Source organism: Embiotoca jacksoni, unplaced genomic scaffold (genome assembly GCF_022577435.1).
Source record: "Embiotoca jacksoni isolate LCO1_2020_lvr unplaced genomic scaffold, fEmbJac1.0.p SCAF_57, whole genome shotgun sequence".
Lineage (NCBI taxonomy): Eukaryota > Metazoa > Chordata > Actinopteri > Embiotocidae > Embiotoca > Embiotoca jacksoni.
Window position 1 is genome coordinate 96,412 of NW_027185411.1, and position 26,775 is coordinate 123,186.

The 26,775-nt window shown below is 39.3% G+C and overlaps 1 protein-coding gene across 1 annotated transcript in view; it reads right to left on the minus strand.

Moving 5' to 3' along the window:
- Positions 1–5,937: 5,937 nt before the first annotated feature.
- Positions 5,938–26,775, minus strand: part of sntg2 (syntrophin, gamma 2) — a 79,411-nt gene continuing 58,573 nt past the window's right edge. The window contains exons 13-17 of the mRNA XM_069173019.1: positions 23,580–23,651; positions 23,125–23,334; positions 9,320–9,412; positions 8,670–8,780; positions 5,938–7,581 (exon numbers count right to left, since the gene is read on the minus strand). Coding sequence (XP_069029120.1) covers positions 7,453–7,581; positions 8,670–8,780; positions 9,320–9,412; positions 23,125–23,334; positions 23,580–23,651 — 615 coding nt within the window. The 3' untranslated portion in view covers positions 5,938–7,452. The remainder of the gene's footprint in view (positions 7,582–8,669; positions 8,781–9,319; positions 9,413–23,124; positions 23,335–23,579; positions 23,652–26,775) is intronic.

A 26,775-nucleotide genomic window follows, 5' to 3' on the forward strand; every position in this document is an offset into this window, starting at 1 on the left:
AGGCAGATCAAAAGTGATCACACCATCAACAGATCAACAAATCCAGCTTTGTTCAGTGAGAAAGAGAAAAACAACTTTCACGGATGCAGAATTTGATAAATACAGAATATAAGACTCCAATCAGCAGAGGTCCGGTCCAAAGAAGAAGGCTGCGTAGTCGCGTCTCAAGAGGACGAGCGGCGACTCTAAACCGCTGCAGGAGGGGAAACGAGACTAAAGACTTCTTGAAGAGTCGTCTCTTCCCTTGAAGAGCTGACTGGCACGGACTCAACCGTCACCTGACTTCAACCCTGATGCACATTTACGGGGCACTTGAAGACCAAAGAAGCCGAACGCTCTTCACGCTGCGACAAGCTTTTTGGAACATTGTCACATCATGCTGAGATAAGTAACGTGTGGAGTTCATGCAGCTCATGTGCATCTGTAACTAAAGCAAAAAGGGGACAAACAAATATGAAGACATTCTGAAATTCATGGACATTTTTTCAGAAATTCAACTTTTCACTCAAGCTGTTCAACTGTAAAACTATTATCATTGTATGGAAAAATTCTTTAGCACATTTGAAGCAAATGCAAAATAAAGAATCTAAAAAAAGTGGCCTCAGACGTTTGGACTCTGCATGTAAAACATTTTAAATATAAAAAGTTGAATATAGTGGTGGAATTTCTATACGTTTATCTCTTTCTGATAATAGATTCAGGTGATAAAGCAAATTACGCTACATTACATGATGATCATGTACAAAATGCAAATTGCTTTCCAATCTGGACTTTTTAACTATTACTTATAGATGATCAAACATTTAAGATTTATTAAAAAAAAATATATATACTTACAGTTGGCCCTTAGTGCTTCATCAGTTGAACCACCAGGCAGAACAAAGCAGACCAACATCACAAGGAAAACTGAACTGATGTAATGAGTCATATTTCAGGGTAGTTCAGTTAAAGATTCCCACCAACAATCAAAGACATATCTCAGAGCCGTGTGCCCTGAGAGTCTCGTCCTTTTATGCTCAGATAACGCTGGGAGCCAAACGCCAAGGTTAAGTAAACCAGCTCAGTCACTCAGACATTCTGCTTTTCTCTTCTTCTCACTTCACTGATTTAACTTCTTTTCTTTTTTTTCCTGCCCTTATTTCAGCCACTTGGATATTTGGCATGTCGTGCACCTCCATGTCACAATCCCAGAGAAAACATAGCATATAGAGACAGATATGGACAGTCTGCAGAGGTTTGATTTATCCGTGAAGTGTGAAATGAAGAAGATAAGAGTTTTGAGTATGTTTCGATCAACATGATGTGGACTTTTCAGATCAAATTTGACGTGTCTGTTGAGAATTATTTGCATTTTAGGGGCTTTTATAGTTTAGTACAAAACTGTTTGGATGTGCAACTGTTTCAATGCAACTCTGTACAACCCTGCTGATTTATTACATCTTTAATTTTTGGAAATAATCATGACTTTAAACATAAGTGAGGAAAAGCTTCTTCAAACTTCACTCTTATGAGTGATGATAGACAGTAACCAGAGTAAACAATCCTCTTCTGCTGACTTCATCTCATTTGATTATAAATGTGCTTTTATTAAGTGTTCTCTAATATTTTGTTAGTAACTCTATGAGCCTCTAAAAAAAACTCTGCCAAAACTTTTTCTTGATGATCTGAGTGAACTGTTGTTGGTAATTTGTTCAGATTTGGATTATCTCGTCACATCGGGGGATTTTAAACTCATCTGTGTTCTTTAATGTGTCTGCGTCTCCTCACATTCAGAACACATGTATGACCGTACAAAGGAGAGCAATCAATGATCGACTGCTTTGGGCTGGCATTTTAAATTACTTCAATCAACTGTCAGACTCTGTAGATGATTTATTGTATAATTTTGAATTCCTGAAATGATTATGAAGGATGAATAAAAAAAAAAAAAAGACATGTATACTAACTCCAGTTCCATCTGTTATTCATACGAGATGCTTCACATAAATACTGAAATATGAAAAAGCAAGACGGCCTTTTATTTCTCAGTAGATACTTTATAAGTAGAAGTATAAACAATGCCGGTGTGCTATTTACAATTGTGTATAATTTAACTAACCTTCCTTCACTGTTTGTTCTTCTCTTTGTTAATTAAAGCAACAAGCTTGCATCTAATTACAATTTATAATTTAAGACAGAACATCAATCTTAATTCCCAACAATTTTACATTTGGAAATAACAACAACAAAGTTTGAGGAACTCAACTGGATGTGAGAATTTAGTTCAATCAACAATGAGACTAAAAAAAACTCAAGGAATCTCTATTGTTCTGTCTGCTGCTTATTTTGCCTCCCAACTTTTTCAAATCTGTTTTTCAAAGCAACAGATATGATCGTATCACTGCTGTCTAACATTTCCTGAGTCCCTGAAGACAGGTGTCGCAAAACTCCCTCCTCAAAAAGAAAAATCTAGATGCCTCCATACTCAACAACAACAACCGACTCATATTCAATCTAACATTTGTTGGCAAAATCATTGAAAAATAAGTTTTTAATCAACTAACCATTTGAAAGTGCTGCTTTGATGACTTTCAGTCAGGCGTCGGCTCCAATCACAGCACTGAAACAGCTCTCATTAAGGTTTTAAATGACACGTGCGATTATAGCAACAGAGGCAAAACATCATTCCCGGTGTTGTTAGACTCTCGTGCAGCCTTTGAAACTGTTAATTACAACATATGATAACACAGACTGGAACATTGAATTGGATTTTCAGATACAACTTTCAAGTGGCTCAGATTACACCTACAAGACAGGCGCATTGGAAATGATACATCAACACCACCATCCCTGAACTCAATCTGAGGACCTTCATTCCTCTCAACTAATGACTTTAGGGCGTCGAACTGAACCAGAACAACACCGAAATAATCTCATTGGAGAAGAATGAGGGGAGATTTGGGACTTCTACTCACTCTGATACAAAAGAACTTACAGTAAAGTAAAGGACACTATGGAAAGATGAAAAATTCACCCATAATGGCACCATGTTCATAATCCCACCATTCATTTAATTAAGAAATTAAAAACCTACCATGTCACAAATATTGTAGACCTCGAAACCCTCTCATCTTATACCTCAGTTTAACTATATAACTTACACTGCACACTGCATCCTTTTCTGTGTCTCCATCCTCAAACCTACTTTAAAAGTTTTACATGCAAACTGCAGAGATCACCAACAGTGACAAAGGTCACGGCAGCGATCTTAATGTTGCCGTGGAAACGTATCCTCGTCTGAAATACTTCAGCCGGCACTTAGTTTCCAACCCTGCCGGTGGAGCCGACTGTGAGCGTCACGGCCCATTGACGGTTGAGCAGAGTGCTTGAACCTCCTGCTTGACATGGCGCTGATGCAACCTCGTGATGCTGTGTGTGCGGCAGTGACCTCAGCGGCGCGCTGAAGATCGTCTCAGTTCTAGCTCTGTGCGCTCGTGTTGTCACGGTGGAGAGTCTATCTTCCAACGGAGAAACTTTTAAGCCTAAACTTCTCCAAATGAGCGTCTGAGTTTGGAGGAAACGCGGCGCGTGACATCCGGTGGGACCCGAGGAAAGACAAAATAACTGACAGAGGAATAATATAGTGCAAGCCGATACTCTGAAAGTGCAATAAATGCACCCTTTTCAGAATTTGAGTAACTTTTTGGTGTCAGGAGGTGTTGAAGAAACGTTATGGTAATTTCTACTGCTATAGTCTGGTGTATTGGTATTTAAATATCCCCTGAAATATCTGGTTTTAGTGACAGTCTCTCTCTGACCGCTGTGGCTTTCTGCACTTTTCGACTTTCCCGGTTGCATCATTTCAGAATAAGGGACCAGAAATAAGCAGAAAATCTCCGGCCTCTTTTTTTTTTTTACCTTTATGTTGCCAAAAAAAAAAGAAAAATCACGTAACATCCTGCAAATTAGTATTCAGTGGTCCAAGGCTTCAGGTTACGGTGAAAGTAAATTTTTCATGCAGTTTTGTTTAATAATAGAAAACCTCTTGTGACATCGTTCAATTGTATTTAATTCATTCAATAAGCAACATTTAGAAATTATAGCTGTGGAGCTGCATAATCAGTTGAAATGATATCCAGAGATCTGTTTCAGTGGTGGAATGATGTTTTACTGATTTTAAATAACATTTAAAAAATAACTTCTTTATTTTAAAACACCTGCCTTAGTAACTGTTTTGAAAGTACAATAGTCATACTTGTACTTTTTTAAATCTGAAATGCCAAAAATTAGCTGGATCCAGTTTCTTAAATGTAAAATGTTTTGCTTTGTCATATAAAGTTTACTTTTTTTTAAAAAATATATATATTTGTTTTGTTTTTTTAACCAGTGATTGGACAATAAAACACATTTGAAGACAAGGTAAATATTTTTTTTGTGTTATTTCCATGTTTGTAATCTTAGAGACAAAGAAAAGGATAATAGACAAATCAATATTGAATAATAATGTTTGGTTGCAGCCCAAACGGACATTTGAACCTTTCAGGGTGACTATCACTGTGAACATCAAACATATATAAGCGCTTTTCAGAGTTTACAACACTTTCAATTCATGATTTTACGTCAATTGGGGGCAATGGGAGCGGAGCAGCAAAAGGGAGGAACAGGAACTAGACTCTTCCAAAGTAAAAACAAAAGAATGAAGAAATAAAGAATAAAACAAACTGTTTGGTTCATTTGCACTGATTTTGTTCTTGTTAAATTAAAGAGGTGGCACTGGACACCATTACATTACCTTTCAAGGACTAAAAAAAATTACCTGTTAAAGGAATAGTTCAACAAATACATAATACCAATCTCATAGCTGTCTGTAAAATATGAACCTTCAGGTAGTTTGGTGGTCCAGTAGGTAATCCAGCACTTCAGTCTGTAGTTTGGTAATTGGGTGCGTGGTTCGGTCGTTCAGTAGATAAGAGTATTTTAATACGAGTATTTTAATAATCCCAAAGGGGAAAGTGCACCGTTTTCAGAAGTCACATAAATAAACTTAAGTCAAACAATAATTTGCTAAATTACATACAAATAAATAAAATCAATCAAATAAATAGAATAGGAATACAATAATCACCAAGCAACGGTGGTGGCAAGACTCAAACTATCGTGTCCGCACCAAGAAACCGTGAAACACATCATACACGAAACGTCAATGGAAAATACGCATTTCCCTTTTCTTTTTTTTCAAAATTATTCCTTTAGTGGATATTATGTACCAATTGCGATGATAACACCTCCTCGATGAAAGAAACACTTCATTGAGTGAGTACTGTGCTGCAACCGAGAGCATTTGATGACATATAATTACTCATATTCATCCTGTAAACTCAAACAACCTCCAGTCAGCGCCGATCTTTTTAAGAGAGAGAAAACTTATGTTTCAACCCTGTATGACGGAAAAGTGTGAAATAGACACGCACATCCAATACAGCAAAACGTGAGATAGCCACGCTTAGGCTCTCGAGGCGTGAAAGATACACATTTTGTAAGCGTTAAACTTACGCGCATGTAAATGTCACGTGACGACGGATCATGTGACCAAGGTACAGCAACACACACCAACACACCATCCAGGAGGTGACTACATTGTTCTAGACTTATTGATAAGTTTATTTTTCCTGCAAATCACAAGGTTGAAAGCATGCAGTAGGTTTCATTTTCCACCACTACAGGAAAATGTGTAACTGTCACGCATTGATGACGTCAAGCGTGTCCATGTCACGTTTTGTTGGGAGTGGACGAACGTGTCTATTTCACGTTTTGCCGTGATACAGGGTTCTATGTTTTGTTTTCATCACCAAACACAATGTTAAGCAGGTGATAAGCAGTTCAGCTAAAGTTGCATCCAACGCCGCCACTCCACTTTCCAAGTAAACACGTACAACCTGCAGGGAGCTCTGATATGTCTCGTGTGGTAGCCAGGTGTGCTGTGAGCAATTTATTGAAAATCCAGCAAATATGTAATTCAACATTGAAACCAGTACATAAAGCAAATGAAAACAAACAGTAGTTTCCACTGTATTAGCATGAGACTTGATAAAAGTTGGTTTGGAACAATACTGTGAAGTGAAAACGTCCTTGTTGGCCAGAGAAATGTTAAATTCGGGGCTCCTGCCTTTGTTAGGTTCAAAAGACGGACACATTGGCACAAACAACTTGCAATTTAATCTGAGCCTTTGAAGCACGTCTGGCACAGATGCTGCCTTTGTGAAGTCTTTTCTGTTTAATCATAGTTGGGGCCCATATCACAGGGGTGGTGACTCATTTCAGAAGTTATTTGGAGGCTTATTAAACTGCATTATATTGTAAGATGTTAAGTGTCATTTGTACTCCGTCTTCACAGAGATGACAAAAGTAAGTAACTTGTAGGAAGTGGGGACAGAGAGAAGCTACGGTTTCATTACTGTTCAGTTGTAAATTTGATTGAAAGAAAAACCTTCTCAAAAGTAGTGGCTAGTAGCAAATATGAATTCTCCCATCACAGTAAGACAGCATCATTTTGTCAGTTAAAATGTTAAAATATAAAACTAGATCAGTGGTTCGCAAATGGTCCAGCCTCAGGACCCACATTTCTCCTGTCAGGAAGTCGTGACTCAAATTGGATAAAACTTTAGGTCTTTGTCACAAACAAATAGTGCAGAAATGCAAAAGGCATTCATCCACTGTGGAAAACATTAAATAAACTAAAAAGAAGAGCAAAAAATTTGCAACTTGGAAAAACAACAACAATGAAATAGAAAGGCTACAGGTTTATTTACTGGAAGAAAAAAAACCATCTTCAACCTGATGATGCTGATCAGGAATCTAAATTGAACTGTATGAAGCATGAGATAAAAAAGGCAGACTTATCTTGAAGTGAATGAAAAAGCCAGATGTTTCTTATCCTGAATCTGAATGAGAGAAGACTACTAATGTGACATTAGTTTTGGTGGATATAAGTGCAGCAGAAAATCCAAGTTTGATGGTTAATTTCCCTCAATTTAAAAAAAAAATAAGTACGTTTAAACATCAAAATGGGGCCACCAGTTGACAACCACTGCACTAGATGTAGGTAGGAGTCTAAATTCTCTTTCAGATGTGGCTGTATTATATTTGGGGTCATGGTATGAAATGTATGGCAGTTACACACAAAGTGGTGTCACAGGTGCTTCTGAATCATTGTTCATAAGAAATTAAAGAAAACACCTTAAAAGAAACAGAAGAACCATGAATCTTTTCACTGTTATCTCTACTTGACTAAAATTAAATATCATCTTTCCGTCATTAACTCATACATTATCTACCTCTACGGTCCGTTACAAATATCCCTTTTGAAGGAGTTCATAGAAAAATAGCAAGAACAAGATATACATATCAATCGGCTCTGTGCATAAAATACTGCTGATTGGCCTCCGGAGCACATCACGGCGAGGACGCGTCTTCTCAACCGTTCACGTAGTTTCCAGGGAAGCTTTGACTGCACATGAAGTGAGGGTCCATGGAGGCCACTTTGGCAGCAATAAAAGAGTGTATACAGTGGAGGACGGCTGTCAGGTTAGCAAACTCCAGTTCCTGAAAAGCACAAGGCAACAATTAGAGACATATTCATTCATGCACGATGTTCAGAGTTAAATCACAATCAGTCTGCTTTATTTCAACCTGACGTTATTCCAATTGTGTCTCTATGGGTTACGAGCTCCCTGCAGCTTTTCTGAAACCCTGGAGCCGTGTTCACAAAGATTCCTCGGACTAAAAGTTCTCCCTCGTGCCCAAATTCTTATTAAAGTGACGTTTTCTAAGAATTTCCCCTTAAAGTTAAGAGTAGATCCTTGTACATATTGACACTTAAGAGAGCTCCGAAGGAGAAACAGCGTTGGGAGCAGGGAGGAGGACTTTTAAGAGGCTGAAGAGTTTCTTCATCGGAGGAGAAAACTGCTGAAGTACAGCGAGGAAGGAGAAATATTCTTCAGACGCTGAATGACGACACGTTAATGAAACGCTGCAAATGATATCAAGCAAAAAAGTAGGACCTGCTGATATCAGGAGGGAAATATTTATCAAAGCTGCTAATTCATGTGCTGCAGTTTCACAGCTGGGATTGTTATTGGACACATGGAGACTTTCCAAAATCAAAAGACCGAGACTCTCCGTACGTTAAATAGAAGCTGTTACAAGTAAAAAATGTGCATGATATCTCGATGGCTTCAACCTCTCCAGCACAAAGACACACTATTTTGAAAGCTACCCACAGCCTCACACACGTGCATTCAAACTCGTGTGCATAGGTGATCAGGTCAGGAAGCTCGAGTACAATTAGTAACATGGTCGTGCTTCTATTTTCTGTGCTTACTTTCTGCCAGACTGTAAAACAAACGAGAAATGATTTCTGTAAAAATATGAGTATTTTTGTGGAGAGTTACAGGGGCATGCTAAAGCTAGCATGATCCATAGAGCAACACAAAGACATCCAAATAAAATGAACCAGAATTATACTTTAAGATCTACTGAAAAACAGATCTTTTTTTTTTCTTCTATTTTTATGCAGAAATGCTTAACTAGGCAATAAAATCTCTCTCTAAATGTTCAATAAACTTTTGCCAATGTGGTGCAGTGTCATTACGGACTGTTAAATTTGAAGAAACGGAAAACTGTTGTATTACCTTCATTTCTATTTGGTTGCTCTCAGCGTTCTTGAAGAGGAGTTTTACCCTGGTTTTCCCGTCATCAGAGGAGCCTTTAAGTTGAGAGAACTTATATCGCCACAGTACGGTCTACGAGGGAGGGAAGGGATTATAAAACACAGTGCAGGGATTTCAATAATGAGCACAACATTTTAAACACCACGTCTTCCTACCGAGACCTGCAAGATCAAGAAGTGACATTTTAATATGCAGTCGTACTTTGAGAAAGCGCATAATTCATAACAGAGGAACATTAGTGCTCTGGAAAGACGTGCTGTACCATTCTTGTACCATTATACATGTTATATTATTATGTATACCATTCTTGTGTTGATTCAATGGGGAGGAAATGTTATCCACACTTAGCAAGGCAGCTGAAATAATCTCAAAATGTTTATTTAATAGAAATAGCATAGCATTGACTGAGATACAGAATTCAGTGCTCAACCATCCACTGTGCAAAATGTAAAATTTGGCTATTTCTTTCTTTTTCAAATAAAATGGGAGAATAAGTGAATGACAGAATAAAATATCACTACAGGAAATGAAATGTTGCAGCCTCAAACTAACGAGGTAAAGAACAGCAAAGCAGCACGTCAACGAGGATTGTGAAGTCAGCACTAGTTTACCTTTGAAGTGCCTTCAGAGCAGGTGAAGCCTGATCCAAAGTCTACGGTGAAGCACAGTACGTTCCCCTGGCTGCTGCACATGTAGCTTTTGGACTGGTGAGACACAATTAATAGACATTAAATATTGTGCATCACATTTTTTTCTGGTGCAAACAGTGCTGTGGTACATGTCAGTGTGGTAGCACTGTATGGAAATATAGGACGCCTTTAGCTTTTATTCCATTTGTAGCAATAAATGCAGCCCACTTTTAAAAAGAGATGAATAAATAATTCAGTTAGTATACAGCATACATCTTCATGTTAGCCCTCATTTACTGTCTTCTTTATGATCACAGAAAACAGGCTTTACTTCCCTGCAGATGTTGTGATTTGTCACACTGAGAAGAGCACAGATGGAACTAATATCACCAGCGATGGTCCATTTATGTGTCGGTGAGCTGGATTTTACAAAAGAGGAACCGCAGAATGAGCACTCGTATTAACGTTAATAACTCCTCGTGTCCCCTGTGAGAAAAATCTATCTGGATGTCTATTTTTTTTCCAATCAGGACTAACATGTAAAAATGAACCTGAATGTTCAGTCGTGGCAGCAAGTAAAATTACAAAATCTTTGTGTGAAAATGTTATCTCGAGCTATCATTGGATTTGCAAATGCAAAATAAATCCATCCACACTTTTAACAGAGTTCAACTTTTGCATGCGAGTTTGTGCCTTCGAATGAGAAGCAGTTACTGACCGTGCTGACCTTCTGTCGCCTGGTATTATCAGACCGCATACATATACGGGTCTGGACACGCTAAATTAAGGATTTCTTACAGTTGCTAGATTCTAATGTGGGCAGATCTCAGGTCGATTGTGAAAGTGTTGGAGCTACTTCAACGTCCATGCACTCACTCCGCCCACACTTGTCGCTGATTGGTCCACCCTTCAGAGTGGCTGAACAAACCGTAACGCAAACAGAGTTACCAGACTACAATCACAACAAAGACTGAAGCTGTGTGCGACAGTTGGGCAGATTCAGGCTGAACTTTCTGCTCCAGCCGTTATAATACAGGGATCTTTGTGGTGATATTTACAATAATAAAGGGAATTATGGGACGCTAACGGAGGTGTTGTGAATGACCACTAGCTTGCCGGCTACAGTGATTTACCAACCAGCCCTGAGAGGAGTCTGACTGAAAGGCACCTTCTTAAACCAGCGAGTTTTTAAAGATGCTCTGATCTTTCTGTCTCTTCTGGTTTAATGAGGCCTTAATTCAGACATTACTGCCCAACAATAACCAACATTACATCGTTTCCTCCCAGTACAGTCGATCTCGTTAGATATACTCGAGCACATTTTGCAAATACTGCTAACTCCGAGTTTTTCTTTTAATGTCCTTTTGGTGGAGTAAAATAACAAAGCATCATAAATCAGACAGTTTGATAAATATAGAACTTTATCTTCAGAGCCATTACATAATATTCTGATTATGCGGGTATAGAAAAGAAAATGTAAAAACCATTACGCGGAAAATGTAGTCTTGATTATTATCTGCTGTTTCATCTGGCTGTGTTTGAACAAGTTATTTTATGTATGAAACATTACTGCGTCAAGCAGCCACATGCTGACAGAACATGCTGGTCCTTTGAATTGTATTTTCTGCTCACAATATTTATTTACTCATATGCCACTTTGCACGTGGAGATCTCTTGTTAAACACATATAACACGTCTAACAAGAGCAAATCAGATCTTTATCTGTCGTGCAGGAGCAGCAGCGAGTCTGTCTGATTATGTCAAGACACACCACGAAGGAAATCTCTTTTAGAAGCTATAAATCTTTAACATTCATTTTTCTGCAGCAACACAAACAAGCATGTGTTTCACACTTCTTTTCACGGGTCTTTTGAAATCACTGATGTGTGAGCTCTTCCAGCCTCCGAGGAGCATTATCTCTCCGAAGGCTTTTCCTGCCTCACGACTTCATTTCTCGATCATGTCGTCCACTGAATTGGAATACCAAGAAGTCTTCTGATTTTCCTATTTGTGCGATATTCCTTTTTTTTTTTTATTATTATTTCCTCCTTGTTTTTTCCCCCTGCTGCACACAGCGGGGGCCGGGTGATTTTAATTATAGAGTGCAGTGTGTAGTGAGTGCAGCAGGGGACTGTGCAGTCCTTTTACTGAAAGGGTTTTCTGCTCACAGACCTCAACCCCCCCCCCCCCCCCCCACCACCACCACCACCACCACCACCACCTCCCACCCCCTCCTGTCTTTAGCGGCGTCGTGAATTCAGCTATGACGGGGATAAAAAAAAAAAATTAAAAAAGAAGGAAGGAAGGAAAAAAAGCAACAGTGGCAGGCCAGATGCTAAGTTCTCGCTGTCACCGAATGTAAGACTGTGTTTTGACACGGTGAGCAGTGACTACACTTCACTAATTGGAAGGGATTTTTTTCTGTGGGAATTAGCAACATGAAATTTTTAAAGAAAATCTCCTTAGCTAAGTCTGACAGAAGTACGGCCACGTGTGCGTGTCAGGAGATATTCTGTAATAAAACAGAGGATAGGTCAAACACACACAGCGCTGCTGTCACGAAGATTGATGAGGAGATGAATGAAGGAATCGTAGGAATCATAATCATGACACCGATGTCTTGTTAAATACATATTTATAGAAACAACTTTGTGAATGCAGCTCTGAATCGAACAACGAGCATTGTTTCAGTGACCTCGGACCACGCCCGGTATCACTGTCCTCCATCGCACCTGCAGCCTCACCCAGCAGTGATGTCACGATGCCCCGACCGCACCCTCTGTACGGCAGCCGGGCGAAGAGGACGCTCGAACGCTGGACGTCAGCCTCAGACACTTTCACCTGGTGTCAGCTCGCTCTGAAAAGAGCTGATTGTTGTCAGTGCTGTTTCAAAGTAAAACCGGTTGAGTTGGTGTGAACTCGGCTTCACACCAAATTATTTCGACAGTGAAATGAATCAATATTTCCATCAGGGCGGACTGCAATAACTCTCCTGAACTTATTTACTTATGACTCAATGAAACACTGATGACATTCAGCCACATCTGTACTATGTGTTTAGTGCTAATTAGCAAATGCTAACACTAATCATCATCAATATGTTTTCATTGCCACATGTTAGCATGCTCATATTAGCATTTAGCTCAAAGCACCACTTTGCCTTGGTAGAACAAGTTGCTAGCGGTGTTCATTTTTTTTTTATAACAAAAACAGATGAAAAATGTTTGACAGCTGATTTTTCACAAAAATTCACACAAAAAAAAACTGAACTGAAAAACACATTTTTAAATGAGAACTGCCAAAATGTTTTATATTTTTCATCAACTACAAAAAAAAAATAAAAAAATCACAACAATAATATTCAAGGACAACAAATTAAATAATTGTTATTTAGACTTGCAAAAAATCAAAAAGATTTCCAAAATGAGACTGAAATGTCGCTGACAAAAAGGAAGTGACTGAACACGGTTCATAATGAGATTTTAAAAAATGAGAGTCAAAGCGAAATATAAACGTTCTCATGAAATCATTCAAACTATTGAGGACATTATATTGAACTGCATATTATATTTAGATGTCACTGATGGAATGCGCCTCAAGCAGGTTAAACCAGTATCATCCAACTGAACAAAAATAACTGCAGCAGACGTACAAACGTGCAAAGTGCTCCATCTACAGGCAGTCTGCAGTTTCCACCTGCAGGCAATGTGTGTTTTCTGAAATTGTAATTTTCTTGCATGTAAATCTTACAAAATCTAAAACTGAAGATGAAGATGACAAGAAAACTGTCAGTGGAAGTTGGCTAAGTTTTATCTTTGGTGCTGAATATCAAAACTTTGACCTTGTGTTCCTCCAGTAACATCCGTTTGAAACTCACAGCTAACGAGGACGGCAATAATATCACAGATTTGCAAATCATATGTGGCTGCCATTTTGAAATCTTCAGAATATGGCAAAAGTGAAACATTACACAACTCAACTACATGCTGTGAGCTAAAAGACCCCATCAACACCGTGTTGGGTTTCATCATCTCCAAAGAACAACAAAGGGGGGATTAAATGAGAAAATGCTGGCTGGACAGTTTTCTCAGTTACACCCCCGACTTCCTCCCCATCAGCAGTGTTTGTGTAATGCCCAGATCCCGACAATTTGAAGGTTAGCCTGCGTCGGACTGTGCTGAGTGCTCCTCAGAAGCCACAGGAGGTTTCCCTAATTGGGAGAAGAACAGAGAATCACAGGCAAAGTGAAATCCTTCATCACTTCCAGTGGCCTCCCAGAGGACGGTGTCCCACATTTGCATCATTAAAGACTGAAAAAATGCGACATTATCATATTTCATACTCATAAGATCGGGGGAGGTGTGGTGGTGAGGGGGGGGGGGGGGTCAGCCCTGACTAAGAGAGAAGTGGAGAGTTAGATTTAGAGTTAAACATGTTTAAGCAATATTACTCGATAAGATGTATTTTAACGTCATCGTTGGCTCGACAGCGACGCGGTCGGGACCGAGGCGATCGCGTAATGTTGCGATTCTACAACAAGTTACCAACTAGATAAATAAATCATGTTATCAAAATGTGTTCATATTGTGGAGCAATTCACGCACAAAATATAAAAAGTTTTTGTTGGCGTGACCTCAGTTTCCATAGCAACACACGGGCTATGACTAACAACTGGAAAACAATCAGTCGCATCAATAGACTCTTATATAACATACGCAATGTTTACTACTCCAGGAAGTAGTCCGATCCTTAGCAACCACCCTAGCAACAGAGAGGACTTCTGGTCGGTTTTTATTGCTCTCCGGTTTCTCAAACTGAATAAATACAAACACATAGAAACACTAAACTGCTCAGCTAGCTCAGTCTGGTTGGAACAAAGATATCTGAAGAACAAAGATATCTGAAGAACAAAGATATCTGAGGAACAAAGATACCCACAGACTCATGTGTTTTTTACATTTTACCACCGGTCCAGCTATCCGCCGCTAGGATTGTAAGTGTGCAACCAACCGTGGTGTTACGGTACGGGTGCTCAGAGCGACCAAAAAGGACCAAAAGAGACCCGACTTCACCAAATGGGTCATTTAATAGATCTAGAACAAGTAGAAACTACATTATATTACATATTATATGAAATTCTATTCTAATTCTATTTTCCCATTGATAAGGCAGGCTGATATTTCTAGTGATGAGCAGGGTGTGATGTCATGATGATTTGAGCACGTTCCAAATGTACAGTTGACCAATCAGATCGCTGGGTCGGAACCACTTGTTGTATAACGGCCAATCAGGAATGTCAGCTGGCTCCACGATGCACAAATCCTTCAAATACATCCAGAAAGGCCGTCAACTTCCACATCCATCAGTACTCCGACATCACATCACATTGTTTGAGCGTGTGTCGGTCCGGCTGCTCTGACGATTGATGTGACATCGAGAGTGGATTCGGCCAATCATTAGCTGGCTAACCGTGTGACAGCGGCATCAAACATTCCTGCATATTAACGCTCCCCTTTGAAGCTGATGTTGTCTGAGCGCCGCGGAGGAACGGGATATTGTTACAGTATAAAGACAGAGAGCGGAAACACGTCCATCATCCATCCATCCTGCAGCTCGGTTCAGCTTCTGAGCTGGAACAACATTTGCTATTTGACTGCCAGCAAATATATTACCATTACCTAAACACACAAATCAAAGCAGATCACTTGAACTCTCTTCCTAATGATTAGGTGCATCGTTCATACAGGAATCTTATCTCGGTGAGTGCCGACACCTTTGGTCTTGTTCCTCGTTATTCTCCTGCGGTACTTATAACATTCATCATGTAGCACAAGCTGAACAGAGGAAACAAAACCTGAACCATCTCATTCATATTCAGCTTCTTGGGGATCTACTGCCAAGTTAACAATTTAATCTTAATGTGGCACTACTGAACGGGATACCTTTCACCAACAAATCATGTTAAATAATATGATAAAGGTAATAAACTACACCACTATTTTATAGAAACTTGGCTAGTTTGCGACAACTTCAACATGTGAAAATGAAAGTTGGGTGAACATCACAGGCACCAACATGGATGACTGTACATCTCATCCACTGCTCTCTGCATGTGTTAATAGAACAGTTGGTGGAGTCGATAAGCTTTTTCCTCCTTACTCAGTGACTGTTGACGTCCAAGTGACTTTTGACATGATACGTCTTTGAATTCAGATAGAGGCGACAAATTAAGCTTCTCACTCCTGTCAAACAGGACAAACAACCTCATCATCATCCATATTAAGCAAAAGAGACCAAATAGGAGGTCGCTATTATTTGCACACCACATTCATGCATCCGTCCACATCATCTATACTCGCTTCATCCTGAACAGGAGTCGATCCCAGTCCAACACAGAAAGACAGACGGACAGACAGACAAGCCTTCACGCTCTCACGAACACCTACGGGGCAATTTAGCATCACCGATCAATTAACGTGACCCGGAGAAAACCCACATCAGAACATGCAGACTCCACAGAAAGGCCCCGACAGTGTTAACCACTGCACCATAGTGCCATCACACTACTTTTGTGTATTTGTTTTAAATAAACTGCCACTTTTAACCAAATCTGGGTATTTTCACTACATTTCTTCAATGTCAAAGGACGACAAACCTCCTTCTCGGAGACCCTTAAAAACCTTCCTTCCTTGCCGAGTGGGATATTCCCAGTTTGACTGGTGTTTTTAGGTGTATTTTCCATTTGCTCATGAACCACATGATGTATAAAAGCTAACACGATCCTAAACTGCGGTAGTATCTACAACATGGTAGAATGAACCATAGTAGATGCTACTACTGAGAATTGGAGAAATTACAAAACTGATCAGGTTGACTGTGACTATTGTTGCTATTGCTCAGGTGAGGAGTTTGTTAAAGGGTCAGTCGTGGTGTTATTTTTTAATCTTCTGCTTGTAACACAGGCGCACAAAAGGTTTCATCCTTTTTCCAACTCAAGAAAACGATTCCACCTGTTTAACTCCATCACGTGGCTGCACCACGCTGAATGTATGACAGCAGATGTCTGTACATCTACACGAGTAGATGCATCAACTCCCAGGAAACTGAAAACACAATCTTTAAAGAGTCTGCAGCGGTGGGCTGCTTCATTTCATTACATAAAGGTAGCTTTGAATGCTAAGTGGGAAAAATATATATTCTGAACGTAAAACATATGTTGAATGCCTTTCATGCCTCTGCTGTTGTAGAGTGAAACTGTGGCATAATGTCCTCAAAACTTAACTGCACATACTTACAAACAAAGCAGGCTGAAATGGCTCGCTCGTAAAAGTTGAATTTGCGGCTCTAAACGAGTCGGTCGCTGTTTCTTTATCGGTTTGAGTGGACCGTTTTATGAAGAGTCGGTTTGGACAGTGCGGCGACCGCACGGCCTCAGTGTGCTTTGATTCTCTAACTGTGGCTGCCAAGTCAAAAACGTGAATTAAATATTGTGTTCAGTGATTCTCCTTGTTACAGAGACGGCGTGTTGGTGGTCACAGGTGGAGCGCTACCAGTCAACACTGTTTTTACTCACTCCAATCATGCGCATGCTAACGCCTGGAGAGCAGCGACACACTTGTTCGTCAAATATTAACGCCGCCGGGTTTGAGCAGTCACAGTTTGAAGCTGGCGCTGAAGGCACGAGGACAATGCATTTATTCCTTTTAGTATCGCTGGTCTGTGACTCAATATAGCACATTTATGCGTCTATGAGGAGTGAACTAAGTCTTCCTCAGTCCCATTTAAAACCGTCTGATCCAGTGAATTCAACACCGGTCCAGAGCTTCTCTCCAAGCGGCTTAGAGAAGCAGCTTTATGTGCTGCTCACATTTGCCAAACCACAGATTTTGTCTTCAATCTTAAAGCCTCTTCTCTTGTAAAACTGAAATCTCACATTTTGAACATCTTATACAAATAAAGCATGAATTAAATCTTTGTGTGGTTTCTCCAAGTAATACCAGAACACCCAGAGCCAGTAGTTTGTGAGGTCATGCACAGCACATAACTGCACCATGGTTTAGATTTGTATTATTTAGTATGATGAGAGTAAGTTAACACAACTCCAGGTGTTTACAGAAACACAAATTCATATTTTCAAATTTCAATGTATTTCAACTACAGCTGCAAACGGCAGGAAATTCGCAAAGTTCACAGGACCGTGGTCCTCATACCGGCCTGAGCGTGCAAGTGTAATACATAATACATTATTTAGTGGGATCAATTCATCTTTGTTTATACATTTCATTTCAAGTTAATTCAACAACCTTTTTTTTTTTTTTAATTTTCAGCACAACATAAGCATGTTTTTCTGACTTGAGGTTTTTGGAGTTAAAATGATGAGTTGAATGAATGTATTTCAGAGAGTTCACTCAACTCATGACTTTCTAAAAAACAAAAACAAGACGAGCATGCCAGTGAAAAAAGGAGGAAAGTTTAACTGACAGCAAGTCTGTATGAAATATTTTTTATTGTGACTGAACAGTTGCTGATTCAACACAATATCTAAAGTTAATTTCAGTTAACTTGTTAGTTCTATATAAAAAACAAAACAAAAACGACAACTTTGAATTAATTATTCAAGTCCAGTTCTGTTGTCTCAAGTTTTTCACTTTTACTAGCGAGTGGGAACGGTGTTGTTCTGCCTCTATTTTTACACTATTTTTCATACAGAAATTATGTGACGGCGTAAAGAAGCACAGCAATGCCTTTTCTTTTTCTTTTTTGTAATAGTTTTAAACATGTTTGAATGAGAAAAGCTGTGACGAAATGCATTTAACAAGTTTGTTAGACCTCAAGGATACATGCAATGTGTGTTGGTAAGTGACACTGAATGCAAACATAACTCTGTCAGACAATTTAACCACAGTTAATGGAACCAAACACATGGGAGACCAAGTGTTAGAGATATAAATAATTTCATCTTCGTGTGTTTAGTTTCACTTGTGCAGAATAAATAACTTGTGTTCTCCTCTACATTTAAACAGTTTTTAGTTTTAGGAATTAGCGCGTGCTGAATTAACTGCAGAATGTAATTGAGTCGGTTGGAATTATGAGTCTAAACTCTCGGTGACCACATGAGCCCTTTCGAACATAAAGGGATTAGAAATGCTTCTTAAGACTTTCAGATTGATGGATTTTGCATGTGTCCTGTGCCGGAGTCAACGACGCTGCTTGCTTCTATAATACCCACATATACAGTTCCACTGTTCCACTGATGAAATAAGAAGTCATTTAATTATATCTTCTTCCCATGTTGACCCATAGAGGATTTGAGTCTCAAATATCTTCTGACAGGTGCTCTGCTTTGTAATATTTATAAATGTCCCTACTTAAGGGTCCCGAGCACCAAAGCCCTCAGGCTTCATTGCGTTTTTAGCCTTTATCTTTGGTTGGCTGCACTTGAGGAGGGGGAGGGGGTGAAATAGTGTAAAATAAAAATAAAAAGGGAACCGCTTGCCATTTCATGCGAAGTCTGACCTGACATACTTTCTTAATTCACTGAAGTCAAAGTGTGATCCTGGCCATGTGGACGTTTCTAAAGCTTGATGAGAAACTGATGATACTGCAGACACGCAGGACTGCGCTTTACACAAGAAATCCAACATCTGGGTTTGTTATCGAGCGTATTTACAGTATAGGTGAATTAGAAAAAGACGAAGTACAAAAATACGGCCCAGAGAGTTTAATACTGGTGCATTCATTTAGAGCGACCAACAAAGGTGTCAAAGATGTCCAGGACTATCTATAATTACAAACTTAAAGCTTCTACTTTGAGGGAGTATTTTTGCAGCTTGTCATGTGACAATATAAGTAATTGAGCTGGCTGTTTTTTTAAAATAGCCTAAAATTATGCATAATGCTGTCTTTCTGAATTCACTAAAAAGAAGCAAGCTGACCGTGACTGACTTCTCATGAAGGGAAGGACATTTGCACACAAACACATGAACATAACTGTCGAACAAAACTAGGAAAAATGAAGTTTTAAGTTTAGAAGCAATTTGTTTTGAAGGTTAGTGTTTTTGACTGTAATGAGAAAGTAGTTTGAGTTTTCCTGAAACATTGCAACTGGACATCACGCCGCACTCTTCTACATTTCAACACTGCACGACACAAAGAATGCAATTACGCATTTTCTGGATACCTTTGTAGAACAATTTTCACTGGTTATAATTTTCAGTTACATATTTTTATATCCTTCATCCTCACATTTTTCAATCATTGAAACACTTCCATCCAAAGCTGTTCATCTTAAACATGATTTATTGTATTAGTGTGATCTGATAGTTCCCACTTTAGGCTGCGGACTTTGCTGCTAAGTTTACACTTTTGTTTACATTCGTCCAGAATTATTAATACCAGGTGAGTCGACCTTAAATAATGATAATAGTCTACTGGTTACTGTCAGTAGGAGGACTTTCCCTGCTGTAATCCCAGAACATGCCGTATTTACTGTAAGCAGCCTCAGAATATTTGAGGCACTCTGACTCATGACGGTAAAAATAGCAAATAATACACGACAAGGGTTTCAAGCAGCCATAAACTGGATGCAGGCATCAGGAAGTGAAGTGCAAAGTGTCCCGTTAAAAGTGTTTTTCTGGATAGTAACGTGGACTCCTCCCGTGGCTCTTCAACTGTCCACCGAGTGTTCATGTTTGATGGACATGCGACAGTCGCCTTAACCGGGCCCTCTCCACCAGAGATTTACTCTTTAAAACATATTTAAGAGGCAATTTAATGGCTCATTGATGTGAGAACTAATTCTTTAGATTGCACGTGCTAAAATGCATTTAAAGTAACAATAACATTTATGGAAAACAGTGCGCTGGCTAGCCTTTCAGTTTTAAATGCAATTAATTTCTTAATGAGAAAAAAAATGAAAACAGTGCAGAAGCAATAGAGTATCAATAGAAAACATCACGTGCAAATCTGTCCTCACTGCTGAAGCATTAAATTGGTAGAAAGGGGCAGAGCTGATTTAAATATTCCCAAAAAGTATTTTACACTTACTGTGGTTGACTGGAGTTTACCGTCAGTGACAGTACTGTGCTGTTCATACAAAATAACTTTAAATATAACTAAATAGGTTACATACAGTGTCCTCCAAAAGTATGTTAATACTACAGGGTTTTCGCTATAAACTCAAGGGTTTTGGATTCTGAATCAAAATATGAGTGTGAAATAAAATAAGTGATGATCCACTTTCATTTATCAGGTTTGTTGTGCTGATTTTCTCAAATTCAAAATAAGTTAAATGACTGACTGGTGAAACTCGCTGCTGAGGGTTTTTTTTTTAAAGGGCAGTGCAATCTCAATAATTAACACAAATAAAAGCAATATCATTAACATTTGCAGAAATTTGCAATTTTGCTAAATTCCCGCAATTTAAAATTTTTTTAAAAACATTTCTTCAATAACAAAATAACATCTCATTTACAATCAGCACGGCTCTGCTCCCTCGCCTCTCACTACAAAAACAAAGTCAGTGCTAGCTAACCGGAAAATCCAGAACAACCGTAAAAATGAAAGTGACGGAAATGTGGTTTTATCATTGGAATGAGGAATATGTTAAATTAGTATTTACAATGCCTATAAAAAGTATTCACCCCCCCTTCCATGTTTCACCCTTTTGTTGCTTTTATACATGAAATCATGGTCAATATAATTTGGCTTTTTTGGCAAGAATTTGCAAAAAAGAAGCTTCTTTCATGTCAAAGTGAAAACAGATTTTTACAAACTAATGTCAATTAATTAAAAATATATAGTATAAAATAAGTGTTTGCATAAATATTCACCCCCTTTAAAGTGACTGACCGAATTCAACAGGTCCAGCTAGTTAGTGCCAGCAGTGTCACAATTAGTGAAATGGAGATTACGTGAGTGCAGTTGATGTGTGTCCAGTGATTGTAGTATAAAAACACCTGTCTGGGAGGTCCAGTCTCTGGTTCATCAGTATTCATGCTACAACTGCAACATGAAGACAAAACAACAATCCAAGCAACTCAGAGAAAAGATCATTGAAAAGTATAAGTCAGGAGGACAAAAATATTTCCAACTCACTGGACATCCCACAGAGTTCAGTTAAATCCATCATTAAGAAATGGAAGGAGTATGGCACTTGTTTAAATCTGCCGAGAGCTGCCGTCCTCACAAACTGAGTGACCGGGCAACTGGTGAGGGAGGCCACCAAGACACCTACGACCACTCTGAAGGAGTTAAAAGCTTCAGTGGCTCAGATGGGACAGACTGTACATACAACAACTGTTGCTCGGGTTCTTCGCCAGTCGAAGCTGTATGGGAGATGGCAAAGAGAAAGCCACTGTTGAAAAAAGCTCAGATGAAATCTGGCCTGGAATTCGCCCAAAGGCATGTGGGAGACTCAAAGGTCAGTTGGAAGAAGGTTCTTTGGTCTGATGAGACAAAAATTTAGCTTTTCTGCCATCAGACTAGACGCTATGTTTGGCGAACACCAAACACTGCACATCACCACAAACACACCATCTCCACTGTGAAGCATGGTGGTGGCAGCATCATGCTCTGGGGAGGCTTCTCAGCAGCAGGCCCTGGAGGGCTTGTAAAGGTAGAGGTGAACATGAATGGAGAAAAATATCGCCAAATCCTGGAGGATAATCTGACTCAGTCTGCAAGAGAACTACGACTTGGGAGAAGATTTTATTTTCCAGCAAGACAACGACCCCAAGCATCCAGCAAAAGATACACAGAAATGGTTCAAAGACAACAAGATGAATGTTCTGGAGCGGCCAAGTCAAAGCCCAGATCTCAATCCAATCGAGAATTTGTGGCTGGACTTGAAAAGAGCTGTTCACGCCCGATCCCCGAGCAGCCTGACGGCGCTTGAGCTGTTTTGCAAGGAAGAATGGAAGAAAATGTCAGAGTCCAGATGTGGCAGCCTGATTGGGACACATCCACACAAACTCAGTGCAGCCAAAGGTGCATCTACTAAATACTGACCTGAAGAGGGGGGGGGGGGGGGGGGGGGGGGGGGGGGGGGGGGTATTTACGCAATCATTTACTTTACCTTTTATATTTGTAATTAATTGACATTATTTTGTAAAAATCTGTTTTCACTTTGATATTAAAGAGTTGTTTTTGCAAATTATTGTCAAAAAAGCCAAATTATATTTACCATGATTTAATGTATAAAAGCAACAAAAGGGTGAAACATCCAAGGGGGTGGATACTTTTTACAGGCATTGTTTCTGCACTGCCAGTGGTAAGAGACTGCACTTTTTTTTGTGCACACAGTAGATGTTGAATTAATATTAGCCTATAAAACACCTTATCAAACAGCTCAAGCCCTTATTCTTAAAGCAGAAGTAGCCTTTGTATTCAATGTTAGTCACAAATAGTTTGTTTTGTAACATCACTTAAAAAAAAAAAAGATTAAACATAAAATATATACATGTATGTATGTATGTATATATATATATATATATATCTAATGTGCTATTTTGAGACTTTGTCATGTTTGTATTGTGCAGAGTGTATTAGCTGTCATAAGACTGCTGATGGTAGTTATCTGCCTTCTGCCTCTAAAAACCCAACTAAAAGCACAAAGTAGTGCTGCGTTCTTAATTTCCACAAACATCAAATACTTTATGTCGTCCCTTTGAGGTTGGGAAAAGGGTGTTTAGAGAGGCTCCTTTAATCCGAGTAGTACTCAAGAACATTTTACAGAGATGCTCCTTACTTAAAAAATGTTTTATATGATTATGTGTGGAAATACTCACTCGTATTCGCTGCACTTCCAAGAAGACGGCTCTTTGGAAGGACTTCTCCCAGATAGCCAGGTCGGTGGCCAGCTCTACCCTGAAGGTGTGGCTCTGGCCGTGGCCGACCAGAATACTAAAGCACAGAGACTCATTGTCCTGCTGCTCGGGCGAATGCTCCAGCCCCAAGTAGAGCCTCGCCTGGAGCCAGCAGTCTTCTGCCAGCCACAGCTGGAACACAAAATTATAATTAATTATAGAGGGAAACGTCTGGCCTTCATCTTCTAATGCTTCAGTCACTGAGTGGAATTAAGTCAATTCTGACATTTAACAGGTTAATCAGAAACAAAATGTCACTGTGTATATACCCTCCTTTTTGGGATCATAAAACACTATTATTTAAAGACAGAGAAAAACAACCATCTATATTGGAAACAGCCCTGATGTATAATAACAACGCTTTTCTCTTAACATACCTTGTGAACTTTGAAAAGAACCTCATAGAGGTTATACGTTGTTTCAGCTTGTCCCCAGTCAGCAGCACTGATCTAAGAAATAAACATCAAGCAGTGAGATGAGGAGGCAGCATATCAAAACAAGCCTTTTTGCCCTTGATGGCAGAATTGTCCTTATTTAAGCACTACATGCAAATTAAAGCTCGGCAGGTAGCTTTAGGTGTGTGAACGCCTGGATGACCGCCAGAGACACGGAGCACAATAGATTCATCCTGTTGTACTCTGTACAGGGAGATAAATTTACATCACAAAAGTAAACCTTGCATTATCCACAAAGACTAGAGCAGAAGTACACAGTGCTTTTGTTGTAGCAAAACAAACAGGGCAGGCAGAGTGGAGCAGCTGACAGAGAGAGGTTTATTTAAAAGACAGGACAGACGTGTAAATCTTCCACTTCCAGGTTTTGTTCCACCAGCTAAAATATTCTTATGCTGATTAAGCCAATCACCAACAGGTAAATCCTACTGTATACACAGAATATTTTAAATGTTGTGTCTGGTGGGACAATCCCATGTCATGTTGTAATTAATAAAAAGACTGATAGGTGAATTCCAGTTTGCTTGTCCTGGTGTTGGAAGTACAGCCTCACTGCAGTGGCTCACAGGGACACTTGAATAGAAGAGATGCATCAATAATGTAAAATGTGAAAAAGGTCAGAGCCAAGTTGATGTTGCAGCCAGAACTGAAGACCAACTGTTCTTTTAATTATTTCTAGACCAACAGAGACCTAAAAAGTTAGAAAAATTGCATTTGAAAAGAGCTTAAGCAGATATTAAGAGATCATGAAATAAACCAAGTTACAAAAGCATCAATTTATGTTTCCATGCGGGTACATTTTAATGGGAGTAGGAGGTCTTCTGAAAGCTAACTTTAATACATGAATCATAAGTAAGTAATAAAGGAAGGAAAGTTTATTTGTATAGCACCTTTCATGGATATAAAATCACTGAAAAGTGCTTCACATTGATAAAACAGCCTACAAACAGCATGCTTTTTGAACAGTTAAAATCACAATAACAACTAACCAACAAGGACACGAGTGGAGAGATGAGCCAGTAAACAGTAATACATAATAGAAGCTACAGGTTAACAAAAAGCCTCTGATTAAAAGTGTTTTTTAACTGTCTTCTAAAAATGTTGCAGGATTGGAGAGATCGTCATGATGGGTGAAGAGCTTTCCACAACTTCGGTGCAACAGTTTGAAAAGCTTCGTCACCTCGGGTTTTAAAGGAGGAGATCAACAATGCACTGAGGTGTTTGGCCATGGAGAGCTCTAAAGTGTAGCAACAGTATTTTAAAATGAAAGCGAAACTTTATTGGAAGCTGGAGAAGTGAGGACAGAATTGTAGTTATAGATTACAGTTCAACTTTGCTTAATTCACAAAGTTTCAAGTGCTAATTCAAGTGTCCGATATTTATTTGAACAGCAGTGAGCCTCATGAGGCTCGCCAAACTTTACTTGGTGAAAAGGCAGCAAATAATGCAGCCGAAACAAAAACCCAAACAGTCAGAGCCTCTGCAGACCCTGAAGCCATCCTGATTCAGTGCAGCGTTGCCAGTTCTGTTGGCCTGCTGTCCTCACCAACATGAACAAGAAAAAAAATCATCCATTCCCATTCAAACAAAGATTCTGCTTCCAAGCAAAATAACTGGAACAGTCATTTCCAAACTGCTCGTGTAATGCAAATTTTATTTGTATTTTTTTCAGTTTCACAGTAAATGTGTCCCTCATGTTGACAGTGTGGCTCTCAGGGAACAAACAGGAAAGACCACAGTTGTATCGTGAGCAAAACTATTTATCTAATTAAAACACAAACTGGGATTCTTTTCTTTTTCATATTGTCACAAATGAAATGAAAACACAAAAACCTATTGATTGAGAAATGTTTGCTGTTTGGGAATCTTTTAATCCAGTCAAATTTACTGGAAAAAGACCATCTGATACCTCAAGTAGAAATATTTGTTGACATACTCGATCATGGCGAGTCAGAATGAGTGGAGATGAGCGCCTCGCCATCCCAACTCTAAAACTCTTTCCTCTTCGGCCAAAGTTAAAAACCCTCATAGACTCTTTGGTATTTCCAGATAAGGAGGAGATGTGACACTTTCATCCCTGAGACCTGGTTAACCTTGGAAAACTGGAGAGAGCCTCCTTCTGTGCTCACAGCTGGCCTGGCATTTCAGGACTATTTGCCCTTTCACTCCTATCTTTGTCACGGAGTTGCCGTTGGCGACCCAAAGTACAGGAGGTCACAGTAACCGCATGAGGATCCCTTTCCTCACACAGCTAGAGAAAACCAATAATGATGAATTATTCCTTCACAGTTTGGGTCTTTTCATGAGATTTACTGACGACAAGAAAAACAGATGTTATGTGTGGAAGCGTTTGAATGTAAAGTACGTCCCACTGTACTGTTTTTAAAGGGCAAAATTAAGGTCTGAAATGAGGTCTGAAACGCGGTCATCTACATCCATGGGTCAATGTTAAAATGGATTTGCAATTATACATTTTCACAATGCAACAGTACAAAAGGCTCCTTAGTAAATGTTGTTTTTCAGGGCACGTTTCATTGAACCACATCCCCCAACACCATCCTGTTGCATATTCAAGCGCTCTCTACCTCAGGATATTGGCAACTGCCATGTTTCAACTAAAGCCAGAAGACACTTCTAGCATTTCACAACCCACCAGCTGCATAATGCAGTTCACGCAACTGTAACTTAACAGACTTCAAAATACAGCCATTAATGCAATTTAATAAAATGATCGCTGATGACTTGTCATCATAATCTGCTGTTCCCTTTTGATTGGTCTGTATCAAGTAAGAGTAGAAAATACAAAAGTTCACTGCAGCCCACACCTGCTCCCAGGCTGTAGTTATTTTTCTTCCCATTAAAGCACAACTAAAGGCTCCGAAACTTCAGACAGACTTTAGTTTCTGCATCAGCAAAAGTCTTTGCCTGTGGCATGTTTCTTGTGAAGGAGACTTCCTTGACATTTCCTGCAGCACTTTCTTTGACTTGTATAAGGTTCATTAGGGCCATTCCATCATGTTAACAAGGGTCCCTACTGAAGGTTGAAGATGGTTTAGAAAAATAAATATGTGGGAAGAAAAATCACTATAATTTAATTATAATTAGGGAATAAAATTGTTGA